Genomic DNA, 13537 nt, shown 5'->3' with positions numbered 1-13537 from the left:
TTTCTGGATTTTAACTCCCCCAGCGCATTATAATGATAAAAGGTCATGAAACTTCTCAACACATGTACTTTTCATGCCCGTAATTTGGAGAACGTGGACCATGAACTTTGCCTCGCCTCTACTCTCCAGGGGAGCGCTGATACAGCATCTCTGGCACTCTCTGACTTGCATCATACTTCAAATTCGCAGATGCTGCGGTGGCAGAGAGGTGGAGGTTCCCGGACGCTGACCTTTGGTTCCTCCGGGTTTAGCCGCTACTTATCAACTCATCAATTACACACAAAACGTTCAGAAAAGGGCAAAGGACGAGGGGTTTGACGTCAAGTTGAGGCTGGACGCCTCCCAGTCTCGGCCAGTGGCAGTTGTTACGACTCCAGATTTAACCAAAGATTTTGTCTTTGACTCTCTAGTTGCAACGGTTTGTTTATTTTGTGCATTTCTACTCCATCCACCATTCATATAAGCCAGAAATAATGCGCCTGTAGGATAAGGAAGCAAAGCTTTCAGACCTTTCCGTCAGCTGGAAGTCCGTGCAGGTTCGTTGATATCGCCTCCACATTCATCCTCTTACATCCATTATTAGGCCGACAAGACACCGGGTAAAGAGTTTAGGTCTAGAAGATGTCAAGTTGACACCGACTGCTACTTTATGGTTACAGAGCATGAGGACAAGAACACGCTCCTCGTGACCCCAATTTCACATTATCTTACATTGGAACAGTTTGTTCCACTAAAATCGCATCCAGATACATTTGATAATACGGCGGAGGACAAGATTGAGGAGCGTCTAATGAAGCTCGCAAAGGCTGATGACACTACTCCATCCAGTGCTTTAGATGGTAAAAAGGACCCTTCCAAGACACGAAAGAGACTTGTGACATCTGGAAATATTGGATGGGATTATGACGGTGATGTGCCCAGCGATGATGAAGAAATGTACCCACAGACAAAAACTGAAGTCTCTGAGGATCCATTCGGATATCAGACATTGTCCATCTACGGACACAGGCTAAAGAGTTTGCTGGCGCAGCAAGAGGAACGAGAAGCTGATGATGAGCTGAAGCAGTACTCGGATTGCGAGGATACTGGGTCTCAAGTTTCTGTGGGTTCCAGGACTAAATCGCAAGACAAGGCTAAAAGCTCGGCCAAAAAACCCAAGGTAGAAGAGAAACCCAGTGGGTTTGAAGAGAAGATTATGAGATTCTTAAAGCAGAACATGGGACGTGTTACTGTAAAGGTACGTTTTGCACACGAGTTACAGTTCAAGATTGGCACATGGAATTTTTATTATATGGTTACCAAAATGGCTTAAGTCAGAGAAATGGTAGAAGCGCGATTCCATAATTTAGAATCTTTGAAGGATTGAGTGGAAAATGTAATGTGTTTGGGGTCTTTAAATGAGTCAGATCAGAACTTTCCATAGAAAACCCTTTTGACTAGACTGGATAGTCTCTGACAGTGAGCTAGTTGTGAGGGAGGATGAATGAATGGATGTAACTAGATGTGAAATAGTACTATGGCACAAATTTAAGGCATGCAATGTAGGGAACTATAAGGTGACATAATGAGTGTCCTAAATGAATATCAAGTACAAATGTCCAGAGGGAGAGAAGGGTTTTGCAAGAACTAAAAAATGCAAAAAACACCACAACTTTTATGCTTCTCTAACGGATGTATACGATAATAAGGATCCACATTACAGAGTATGTAGACACTATTCAGGAACTTTTGTAATTCAGAATTTACATTACGATGGACAAGTTCTTACTATTTCATATGGAGGATCTAGCCTTACTAAGGAACGCAGGATAAATGACATATCCGTATATTACAGTGAAACTTATGAAGACAGTAAGAAGGATTATATAGAGAAGCCCCTTCTACTTAGAATAAAAAGCAGAACTGAAGAGCATTGGTACTTCAATGCGGATGTAAAGGATAAAGACACTGACGAACAATATGAAGATGAGGGAATTATCTGGAAACCAAATACTAAATGGAAGGAGATAAAAGATGGAAGTAAGTTTTACGATGGACGTGGTAATCCAAAAAGCGAAGAACTTAAGAAAGAGCTTAACAGGCTCACTTGCAAACTCCACAATCTTCACGCAGTTGATATTTTTAAGAGTGATGCAGATACTTCCTACCGTTGTCCTGTCTGCAGAAAAGAAAATGCTACGGTTAGTTCTGAGACTATAGCTGATTTTTCCGGGTATAAAAAGTACAGACATACGTATGGTAGTGATATAAACTTTGTTAGGTATGACAAGACTCTTCTTAAATTAGGTGGTGAAAATGAAGGAGATGATGGCGAACCCATTCCACTTGATGCTAGTCTAACTCCTCATCTCACAGTCTACTACTGGAATATGGATCCACAACGAACCAAGCCCCTACTTATGGAGGTTGTTGTTGGAGGTGTGGGTTATAGAGGCACGCAAGTTTCTCTTGGAAATGATGGAACACCGGATAACAGTGAGTGGAGTATGATCCTTGATAATGGTGAACCAAAAGTCCTTTCTGGAAAAAAACTTGAGGAACAACTTCACAAACAAAAATGCAAATTTTTCAGACCAGTGGTCATAGATGTTTCCGAAGAGAAGAGTTATCCTAACCCATACTGTATAAAGGAAGGATGTAAGAAGGGAAAGTGTCCTGATAAAGTAAAGGTTGAAAAGTATAGTAATGCTATACCCGGGTTAACAAGCTATACTGCTCGGAGGCACACCTACGGTAAGGCAGGAGGCAAATTTACAATAACTGGTTTCACTAAGGGTCCCAAGAAAAATGTGACATTTCCAATATGGGATGTTACGGAGGTAGTAGTATTCTTTCCAGAATGTAGTCAAAAGTCTCCTGATGACTCTCTTATAAACATACCCCTTCTGGTTTATGTGAACAGTAGTGATAAAAGTTCTAGGAAGTGGTACAAGAATAAGAATAATGATGGTACTCAATGGGATGAAGATAACTCTGATAAGATAAAAAATAGGGATCCAAAAACGGTTGGTGGTACTACTCTTAAACCTATTCTAGATGATATTAAGGAGAAGCTACAACTTAAGTGTCCAGAAGAGATAGAGAGAGAAAGGAAACTAGCTGAAGAGAAGAAAAAACAGGCTGAGGAGAGGGAAAGAATGGAAAAAGAAAAGATAGCAGAGGAAGAACGACAGAAAGCTAAAGCTGCTGAACTTAAAGAAACACTACGTGAAGCGGTTGATACTCTTATCAATTTGGGATCAATTGCAGCTGCTGGAGTTGGACTAAGTGTTACGAAGGAACTTCTTGAATGGGCTAGTGGTAGAACTCTTGCTCCAGAACAAAAGGTTGCTAATATCCCATCCGAGCAAGTTCCTGATACAGAGTCTGAGACTAAGATTCTCCTACAAGGTACTCCAGTGGCTCAAATGGCTGAAGATGCTATAGATGCTGAAAGATTAAGACAAAAAGTTGAAGAACGTAGAGCAGCTGAGGAAAGAGAGAGTGGAGATTGTTCTAGAGATGGTGCAGAAGGATACGCTGGTAGAGAAGCTGAATCTACTATCCGAGGTGATTCTGATACCGGACCTCTACCACCACCTCTAGTTCATATTCCTCCATCAGTAACTTATGGCTCGGGGATTTTCTTTGAGGAGCATGGTAAGACTGTAGAACAGGCTATACATGGAAATTTCGTTGAGGAATATGGTAGTGTGGTGAAACCGATTACGCATAGACTTCCTAGACCTACTGTGCAAGGATTTATTCCCTTTGTACCTACAGAATATCTTGATCCACCACTTCCTACTCTACCTGGAGGTACTCATCCTATTGCTGATCTAACTAACATCGTCGGAGAATCCCAGGATATACCCATTACCTTTGATGGTTCCCTGGAATACCCTTCTCTACGTAGAACAAGCCTTGTCATAGATGGCCCTAAATCGCAGTATACTATAGAAGAAAATAATCCGGATGATACTCTTCCTTCTATTGAACTCGATGTTCCTCTCCCTACTTTCTCTCCTCCTGGAGTACCTATAGCTCTTCAACAACCTGATGGCCAATCTCTCCAAACTACTAATGCTTGTGGAATTTCTATTCAAGGTGCTATAGTGCATACTTGTGAACCTGGTAAAATGGCTGCTTCTCTAGGTCTACAAGCTGCTGGTCTTCCTGCTAAAACTGATGCTAGTGCTGGTAAAGCTACTCAATCTCCTGATCTCTCATCTCAGCCACAAGCTTATACTACTCCTCATACTTCTGCTGGTGTTGGTGAAGAAGCTGAAGCTAAAGGTCATCTTCCTCAACCTGATGGTGAAGCTAGAGTCGATCAACATAGTAGTGGCGATAGTGATGCTCATCTTGGAAATCAACCTGAAAGTGGTAAAGGACTAGGCTCTGATGGTAGTCGAACTGTTAGTAGAAATACTGTTCCTTCTGCTTCTACTGAAAAACTTACTGATAAACCTGAAGCTCCTCAAGATACTACTGACTCTGATCCTCAAGGATCTACTATTACTCAAACTGCTTCTGCTCAATCTGGAGGTGGCTTTCCTGGTCATGAATCTTCTCCAAACTCTTTTTGGACTTCTCATGAAAAATCTATCCCTACTGTTCTGACTGGAGTTGGTGTTGTATCTGGTTCTCTTACTGGACTTGGTTGGTGGGCATTTAAACGTTCTAAAGGAGATCCTTGGGTTAGGCAGATTTAGGATTCTATGGATGGATACTTAGGGAGACTAGAGAGTCTATACTGAGTAGTTGGTCTTGGAGAGCGATGCAATGAGGAACTCTATGATGCATTTACCTTTGTAACTTCTACAAACTGCCAATCTTGAACTATAAACTCACCTAATCATACATTTGCACAATTACACAAAAATTTAGGAAATCCTCGGCAACTTTAACATCAAGGAAAAGAACGACGATTTTAGAGCTATTCAGGAATTTATAAAGAAGAAGTGTACAATGGTCCAAGAGGAAAGGGACGGAAAGCAGATTAAGGTAATTACCTTAAAGCCGGAATTTAGGGGCTAACTGGTTCATCAAATTCTTTCTCGTGTTTTTTAACTCTGTTACTGATTCATTATCATGGCATGTATTGATGGAAATGGTCAAAAGGGTCATTTTATGGCTCACGTACGTTCTCTCCTGGATTAAATTCTACGTCAGTTTGGCACTAATTTGGCTCCTTCATCCACTAATTGGCATATTACATACTCTATAACCAGGAACAGGGACAATATAGATCCAAAAATGACAAAGTTACAATTTAGGCCAGCAACACCCTTTGGAATTTCTCGTCCATTACAGGCACCCAGAGCTCCACACTTTGATTCATACACTTTATCAAGCACAACAGACTGCCAGACCATGAGGAAGGTCAAAAAACCGGAAAGAGAGCGAATGTGTAAGAGAGGAGAGCCATGGGGACCGGGTGGTCCACAAGTTTCCGTCGGATTAACTTTATGGTCTCACAGACCATTTTTTGTGTTTTTCTACATTCCATCATTCATTTAACGGAGCGATAGGTGAGGATTTGTGCATTTAACGTGTTATTAGTTCTCACGCAGCTCTGTCTCTCAATATTTCAAATTTAGCGGCAAAATCTTCTCGAAAGAAACACATTTACACGAACAGGTAAGTGTTTTTAGGGAATGGATCTGAGATGAGGGTATGGAACGACGGAACGAAAGTTTGGAGTTTGGCCAATGACAATGGCCAGGAAATCGCAGAGTTTGGTGATCCTGGCCGCTCTTCGTAGTTTATTTTGGTATAAAATTATTGATGAGGGTCGAAACATGGCAGGGGTTCCGCGTATTTTAGGGATAAGGGAGTGTATAGCGAACGTAGTGAGCTAGGCGAGTATGCGCAGTATAGGAGCTTCTGTGTTCACAAGACTTACTGGATGACTGTTGCCATGAGATAATCGGCATTGGGCTATTCATCTTATTCTGTGGATAGTCTCTCTGACGGTGAGTTAGTCATGAGGGAGGATGAATGTATGGATGAGGATGCTGAGTGAGGAAGTACTATTGGATGATGGGTATGGTTCCTGTGGAAGGACAATTACTCTCATCAGTTCTATTCTCTTACTCATACTATAGACTGATATGAATCGCAATTTGATCGTATTGAGATACCTCTACTGGAGTATACAAGGTTAATGTAGTTTGTCATGGCTTCTCCTACTTTTCATAAATAAGCCTACTACTTCGAAGACTAGGAGCTAGGAGAATGTCACCTGCTATTACTAAAGCTGATGAAGAAGGACACTCTACTGTTAATTGGTGCCGCAGTTCTCGCTGGTATTGGTGCTAGCCTGTATGGTGCTGGATCTAATGGAAACTCTTCTAATTGGCAATGTCTTGGAATTGCTTTTCTTGTAACAGGTGTAGCTGGTGGTCTTATTGGATTAGGTTTGTGGATCTACAAACGATGTTATAGAGACCCTCGTGTACGCCTGATCTAATGATACTAATGATACTCATGACGACTCTACGGAGACCCTTGGGTTAGACAAATATGAGACTCTATGGAGGTTCTCCTGGAAGCACTCCAGTATGGAGACTAGGGAATCTATACTGAGTAGTTAGTCTTATGGAGTACTACCATGGATGGATACTGAGGAAGATGGACTATAGACTATTACATCTCCCTATCACATTGACACATTCCAATACTCTCCATTTAATTCATGTCATAACCACCAATTATCCACTCAAAATTCACTTTCAAACATAATTTCTCTATTTAGGTTGAAGTATGGCTGCAAGAAATCCAGGACCGGTTATTTTAGATCCCCCTGTAGCATTTCCTTCGTTCAAGAACTGGGTTCAGCGAGACCATCTTTCCCGTCGTCTCTTTAGAGAGTCTGAGGTAAACACACGGGTGTACAAGAATGTGTATGCAAACTTTGGACTCAAGGGACACATTCCAATCGATAACAAGGTCGGTTTGTATAGGATAAGGATGAGATGTATATCTGGAGGTTATGCCCGTGGTATATTCAGATTTACTCGAATGTCCAAAATGGCCTTTTCACAAGTTGCACGGGAGGGTTGGCTAAAGAGGTTTGGGTACCGACCGGACTTGTTCAGATGATTTGGAACTTCATTCATCAGAATCACTTGTAAAGATCTATCGCATGTATAGTAGTTCATATTGTAACGAATATTGACATACATATTCTACAAATTATTCCAATAGTTGGCGATATTAAAACCATTCGAAAAGTTTCGAAAAGTACGTTCCTCCAAAGCCATTGACGGATACTGTGTCTCCGGATAGAAATGGAGGTTTTAGAGAAACGACATTGTACTCGTTGTTAACCTTGATGCAGTACCTCTTTAGACCGGAAAACTGCGAGTGCAAATCCAGAATTTCCTTGACATCTATACATTCATTAGAGTATGCAACAATGTAAGAAAAATACCTTTACAGGGGATACTGAAGAGAGTTGCCAAGTTTGAAAAAATAGACCCTTCCTCCATATTTATCAAACCCTTTTCAGTGCCAAAAGTTAGGCACTTTTTAATAGCGTGGAGAATAATCACGAGCTCCCGGAGTGTGTGTTCAAAAGTGTAATAACCATACTCCCTGCACTTGTTTTTTATCCTCTTTCTCTTTTTATAAAACTCGTAATATCCGTAAGGGAGGGGTACGGATGCAAGCATCACAGCCGAGGTAAATTGCGATATCAAAGGATGCAGCCAAAGTAGGTAAAGTACGGCATATCTCAAATGTGTGCTGATGTATGTATTCAAAATGTATGTCAGCGTATTGGAATGGATCTTTCCAATGTACGCATTTTGAGAATCAACTTCTGGATTATCATCCATAGAGACATTCCGTACTTCTATCCCAGCATCCATATCCTCTGCCATCTGCCTGCCATAATCTATAGTTTGTCGTAAATGTGTCAAAAGCTTATCTTGGCTTAGAGGAACCTTTGACATAGGAACCAGGGCAGCTGGAAGTTCAGAGTGCATAAAATCATCGTATATTGATGGTTTCAAGACGATTTTAAGTGAGTGAATACGTCTCATTAAGCATATGTGGAGTACCTGAGGCTCCAATATACACTCTATGGTTTTTCCAGGTAACCAGTGCCGATGGTAGTATATTATAGTTCTTTCCATAGTTATTCGTTTTAAGCAACCTAACTCGTGTAAACCAGAGCTCCACTTACAACTGCCTCACCACATCCAGAAATTGGAAGATCAGGATTCCTGTTAGAACAATGTTCCAGATGTTAAAAACTTACACTTGGTTAAGGTACTGAATTCTTTCACAAGGTGTGCATTCCACACGCCTAAACTTCATTCCAACCCATCCACAGCCTGTACATGTATGTGAAAGCGAGTGTAGGAACAGGGAGAATTAATGTCCGGAGTAGTGTTTGGTAGAAGATGTCATGATCAGAATGAGTATTGAAAATGATCAAAGAGGAGGATGACTTTGGTATGTGTACCTAACAAGAATGTCTCTGAATCCTAGCATTCCAGTATACCAACAAGAGAGTAGTACAGAGAGGGGAGTGTCTCTACTAGCTACCAAGGGTACTGGATTACTCTAAATAAGAGTCCTTAGTACTGAAATTATATCTCTCATTATATCAGGTCCTTTCCAGATTCCAAAACCTATAGCACTTCCTCCACCGACGGTACTTCCAACACCAATTCCTGCTTTAGCTCCTTCAGAAAGTCCAGGACCCTTACCTTGAACTGATTGTTTAGTCTCGGACTCTGTATCAGGAACCTGGTCAGTAGTATTCTGTTCAGCATTTTCTAGAGATTCATCAGTTTCAGGTTTACTACCACCAGAATTAACACAATTTGAGTAGTTGTTACAACCTAGTGCGGTCACAAGTTGTTTAAAGTCATCGTGACTACAGTTTGCAGTCTTACTTAACTCATCTGGTGTTATATTCTCAGATATACCAGAGACTTTTATCCACCCATCTGTAGTATCTTTCCGGTACCATCCCTTTACATCTTGTCCACCACTATATTCCACATATATAAGCTTCGGATCACTCCCATTACAATAAAAGACATGAACCGTAATTTTTACTGAATCTTTGGTAGGTAATTTGAGGCCAGGAATATTCACTCTCTTCCTTCTTTTACCACTAGACCGACCACCACCATCATTGTACTTGATAGCGGCTACCCTCCATTCACCAGCTTTAACCTCATGTTTGTAGTATGTAAGAGAACTTGAGATGTGGGATGTGCAAGAAACTTTCTCAACAGTAACAGAGACCCTCCCGCTATCACCTCTAGGACTATGAGCAGGACAACAGTATCTTCTTCCCGGTGTAGATTTACTGTATGATAAGTCAATAGTGACTGCTTTGTTGAGTTTACAGTTTTGTTGATCTAGTTTCTCTTCAAGTTCCTTGGCATCTAGAGGATCCGAAGAAGAATTTCCGTATATTGAAAACCAAGGAGGATCACTAATATTCCTGAGATAATAAGAGTACTTCTTTCCACCTTCTTCTACCACTTCTACCATGAGAGCCTTCTTAGGATTCCTACCATCAGTACCATTTTCATGTTTCCAATAATATGCGGAAACTGAAGGTACCTTTTTACCGTATTCATTAATCCTTTGGATCTTTACGCCAGTATCATCCTGTATCTCTGCAAGTTTGAGTTTTGTTCCGTTCCATTCATGAGTGTAGCTGTAGAAATCCTGTGTAGACCCAGGAGGATATAAAGATCTTGTGACAGTAATGAGCCTACCATATGGATAATATATGGGAGTACCATCACTTTTTACCTTTTGGTTTTCTTTAAGCTTAATGGTCACTTGTTGTGGAACTGCCATCATTGATAGAGCGTATAGACCATGATGATCTGATCAGGTCCTTTAGGTTGAGAAGGGGCTTCAGATCCAGTTGTTTCAGGTTCTTTATTTTTAGCATAAATTCTTTAGGGTCCTCTAGCATTACAACTAGTATGACATACAGTAGAAGATCTAGCAGTAGATTCTTCAGCTTTACTAGAACCTCCATTCTTTAGTTCTTCCTCAGACTCCTCTACTACTTGTCATCCTTCCATAGTTTTCTTTATACTATCCATCATCCTCAGTAGTCTCCCATACTAACGATCCATTAATGTCTCAACTGGTGTGAGTAGAATGGTCAGTATGGATGTGAAGAAAACCTGAAAACTCCATACCAATACCTTGTAGCACCTCACTTTACCCTTTAGTAGACATACTACTATCCCCTCTTGTCAATTAATGGTACCGGTTTGCAGATTTCTGTCATGTGGCTAACATCATCATTCTTCCGCTCGTCTACTCTGGACAGTACAACAAAGGTGGCTGCTACCGCTTGCTAGATAAGTTCATTCTTACCTATTTCTGGATTGGCACAGTTACATTCCTACAAGTTTGTGTATTTAATTCACATTGGCGGCTCAACGTCCAGATTTGTCTAGCGGGAAAATTCACTCACCTGGCATACGATGTTGTTACTGTTTAGAGACCCGTAAACCCTGGAATATCCTTCAACGCATCCGTTTTGCGTAGGTTTACAGCATAATCTGCAGAGGAATGGAGTACAAAAGCTGGAAGCCACAACACCGCTGCAATTCAGTAACAAGATGGTAAATACACAAAATTTTCGCATTTATAAACGAGATTTTAATGGATAAACAAAGTGTGTCGAGGGTGTGACGACCGGCGATGTTGTATGGCGGAATAGGCAAGGGGTACCTGGAAGAATGGCTAGCTAGGAAAATTCTTCGGTCCATATGGAGCTTATTGTGGTGATACGAGGGGATACATAATGTCTAAAGATTTCATTAATTACGAAAATAGTCCACGGGAGCTCTCCATCGTCGAGCTGCGAGTTTACGGGCGCCTCAGTCTAGCAACAAGAATAATCACAGGCAACAGATAGCATGAGACCCACACAGTTTAAGGACAAAAGTGTCTCGGGACAATGAAGGGAAGGAAAATTCCGCGGAACCCAACCACACATTTGCTGCTTTACACACCAGTCGGCAAAGGTCCCCTCTGTAGACCACGAGGGCCATCCCTGGCATGATCTCCTACAAAGGCAGAGAAGCGCTCACTGGGGACTCCCTGCTGCAGCATAGATGGCCACTCGACAACCCATACACCCACTCAGCGCTGTGGCCTAGAGGAGGAAAGGGACACCCGATCCGGAGACCAAGAAGGAGGAAATTTGGAGGGTATGGAGGAAAATTCTCGGCACTGTGTAGACTGTAGCTGCCGGTAGAGGCTGAGCCCTATCCTTCCCCACAACCAATGGCTGATATATGGCCGCTGGTCCGCCAATTTGTAAATTTTAGACTCGACAAACGCTTTATAACACTCTTGTCGGCTTAGATTTCGCGGTGTATCTTGCAATACAGGATCTGCCCTCAATCAAACCCTCAGAAAGGAACAGTCGCGGTTATACGCCCATATAGTCCCCTGAACATTTGAGATTCCATAGCAACACACTCCAGTCTGTCTGATCTTCAACACAAGGTTAGGTAAGCAGAATATTTGTGGAATAGAAATGAAGCTTCATCGGTTATTATCTGGGTTGCGCGTTTCGCGCGGTATTCATACTAGCTCAAGGCTCAACTCCAAGGTACAGGGTGATGTCGTTGGTATCGATTTGGGTACCACCAACAGTTGTGTTGCAATCATGGAGGGATCCACTCCAAAAGTCATTGAGAACGCAGAGGGAATGCGTACTACTCCCTCAATTGTGGCCTTTACTGATGATGGCCAGCGTCTAGTTGGTGTTGTCGCAAAGAGACAGGCAGTTACAAACCCTGAAAACACTGTATTCGCAACAAAGCGTCTCATTGGTCGTAAGTATGACGACGATGTAATCAAGAAGGAGCAATCAACTCTCCCATACAAAATTGTAAGGGCCGCCTCTGGAGATGCCTGGATCGAAGCCCAAGGAAAACAATATTCTCCATCCCAAATTGGTGCCCAAGTACTCGCCAAGATGAAGGAAACCGCCGAGGCTTACCTTGGCAGAAAGGTTGGCAAGGCTGTCATTACTGTCCCTGCCTACTTTAACGATTCTCAACGTCAAGCCACCAAAGATGCTGGTAAGATTGCTGGCCTGGATGTACTCAGAATTATCAACGAGCCAACTGCTGCCGCTTTGGCCTTTGGACTTGATAAGCATGATGGAAAGACAATCGCAGTATACGATTTGGGTGGTGGTACATTTGATATTTCAGTTTTGGAAATTCTTGGCGGTGTATTTGAGGTAAAGGCCACAAATGGAAACACTTCTCTTGGAGGTGAAGATTTCGATCAGAGGATTCTGCAGTATCTGGTGCAGGAATTTAAAAAGCAATACGGAATGGATTTGCGTAACGACAAACTTGCCGTACAAAGGTTGAGGGAGGCTGCTGAATCCGCAAAGGTAGAACTCTCCAGCAAGACCCAGACTGAGGTCAATCTTCCATTTATTACAGCTGATGCCTCTGGTCCAAAACATCTCCAGTGCAAGATTACAAGAGCAAAATTGGAGGAACTTTGCAACGACTTACTTGAGGGTACTGTAGAACCCTGCAAAAAATGTATGCAAGATGCTCAGGCTAGCAGCTCTGAGCTAAATGATGTTATTCTTGTCGGAGGCATGACCAGAATGCCCAAGGTATCTGAGGTTGTCAAGAGAATTTTTGGAAAGGAACCGTCCAGGGCTGTTAACCCAGATGAAGCTGTTGCCATGGGTGCTGCTATCCAAGCTGGTGTCCTAAAGGGTGAAATCAAGGACTTGCTCCTTTTGGATGTATGCCCTCTTTCTCTCGGTATCGAGACCCTTGGTGGTGTATTCACACGTTTGATCAACAGGAACACTACTATTCCCACTAAAAAGAGCCAGATCTTTTCTACTGCCGCTGATAACCAAACTCAAGTTGGTATCAAGGTCTACCAGGGTGAAAGAGGTATGGCTGCAGACAACCAACTTCTTGGACAATTCGATCTCGTTGGAATTCCTCCAGCGCCCCGTGGTGTACCACAAATTGAGGTCACATTTGATGTAGATGCCAATGGTATCATGAACATTTCTGCTGTAGACAAGTCCAGTGGAAGGAAGCAGGAGATTACAATCCAGTCTAGCGGTGGACTTTCCGAGGCTGAAGTTGAACGCATGGTTAAGGATGCTGAGGCATGCAAAGCTCAAGATGAGGAAAGGAGACGTAGCACTGATGCCAAGAATGAGGCCGAATCCCTCTTGTACGCTGTCGATAAGCAATGCACTGACTTTGCTGATAAGATCAAGGAGGAGGATAAGCAAGAGCTTCAAGCCAAGCAAGCTGAACTTCGTACTGCCATGAGTGGCCAAGATGTCGATGCCATAAAGGCAGCACACAAGAGCTTGCAAGATGTATCATGGAGAGTATCCCAGAGCATGTACAATGCTAGTGGATCACAAGGAGGAGCTACCGGAGGCAAGGCTGACGGCGCGTCTGGAGAAGGGAACCAATCCGGCGAGGGAAATACTGAGAACAAACAATAGACTGGGTAGCGAATACCTTTAAATGTAGTAGATTTTACG

At 42.3% G+C, this 13537-nt stretch overlaps 6 protein-coding genes across 6 annotated transcripts; 4 read left to right on the top strand and 2 right to left on the bottom strand.

Annotated features, from left to right (window-relative positions):
• Nucleotides 1-649: 649 nt before the first annotated feature.
• On the top strand, nt 650-1312 carry BEWA_026480 (hypothetical protein; the record flags this gene model as incomplete). The annotated part of the gene is made up of 1 exon (XM_004829408.1): nt 650-1312. One exon carries the CDS (start codon nt 650-652, stop codon nt 1310-1312), a length of 663 nt encoding a protein of 220 aa, XP_004829465.1.
• Nucleotides 1313-1577: 265 nt separating this feature from the next.
• On the top strand, nt 1578-4694 carry BEWA_026470 (hypothetical protein; the record flags this gene model as incomplete). The annotated part of the gene is made up of 1 exon (XM_004829407.1): nt 1578-4694. One exon carries the CDS (start codon nt 1578-1580, stop codon nt 4692-4694), a length of 3117 nt encoding a protein of 1038 aa, XP_004829464.1.
• Nucleotides 4695-5238: 544 nt separating this feature from the next.
• Nucleotides 5239-7086, top strand: BEWA_026460 (mitochondrial ribosomal protein S14 family member protein; the record flags this gene model as incomplete). Its single annotated transcript, XM_004829406.1, has 5 exons — nt 5239-5474; nt 5583-5622; nt 6090-6144; nt 6282-6401; nt 6782-7086. 5 exons carry the CDS (start codon nt 5239-5241, stop codon nt 7084-7086), a joined length of 756 nt encoding a protein of 251 aa, XP_004829463.1.
• A 114-nt stretch (nt 7087-7200) lies between these two features.
• Nucleotides 7201-8123, bottom strand: BEWA_026450 (hypothetical protein; the record flags this gene model as incomplete). The annotated part of the gene is made up of 2 exons (XM_004829405.1): nt 7201-7376; nt 7418-8123. The coding sequence occupies 2 exons, from the start codon at nt 8121-8123 to the stop codon at nt 7201-7203; spliced, it is 882 nt and encodes a 293-aa protein (XP_004829462.1).
• A 433-nt stretch (nt 8124-8556) lies between these two features.
• Nucleotides 8557-9816, bottom strand: BEWA_026440 (hypothetical protein; the record flags this gene model as incomplete). The annotated part of the gene is made up of 1 exon (XM_004829404.1): nt 8557-9816. The coding sequence occupies one exon, from the start codon at nt 9814-9816 to the stop codon at nt 8557-8559; it is 1260 nt and encodes a 419-aa protein (XP_004829461.1).
• A 1708-nt stretch (nt 9817-11524) lies between these two features.
• BEWA_026430 (DnaK family member protein) lies at nt 11525-13532 on the top strand (the record flags this gene model as incomplete). The annotated part of the gene is made up of 1 exon (XM_004829403.1): nt 11525-13532. One exon carries the CDS (start codon nt 11525-11527, stop codon nt 13496-13498), a length of 1974 nt encoding a protein of 657 aa, XP_004829460.1. The 3' UTR covers nt 13499-13532.
• Nucleotides 13533-13537: the final 5 nt, after the last annotated feature.

The sequence above is a fragment of the Theileria equi genome, chromosome 1 (genome assembly GCF_000342415.1).
Source record: "Theileria equi strain WA chromosome 1, complete sequence".
NCBI classification, from domain to species: Eukaryota; Apicomplexa; class Aconoidasida; order Piroplasmida; family Theileriidae; genus Theileria; species Theileria equi.
This window is presented reverse-complemented; position numbering and strand designations above follow the sequence as displayed.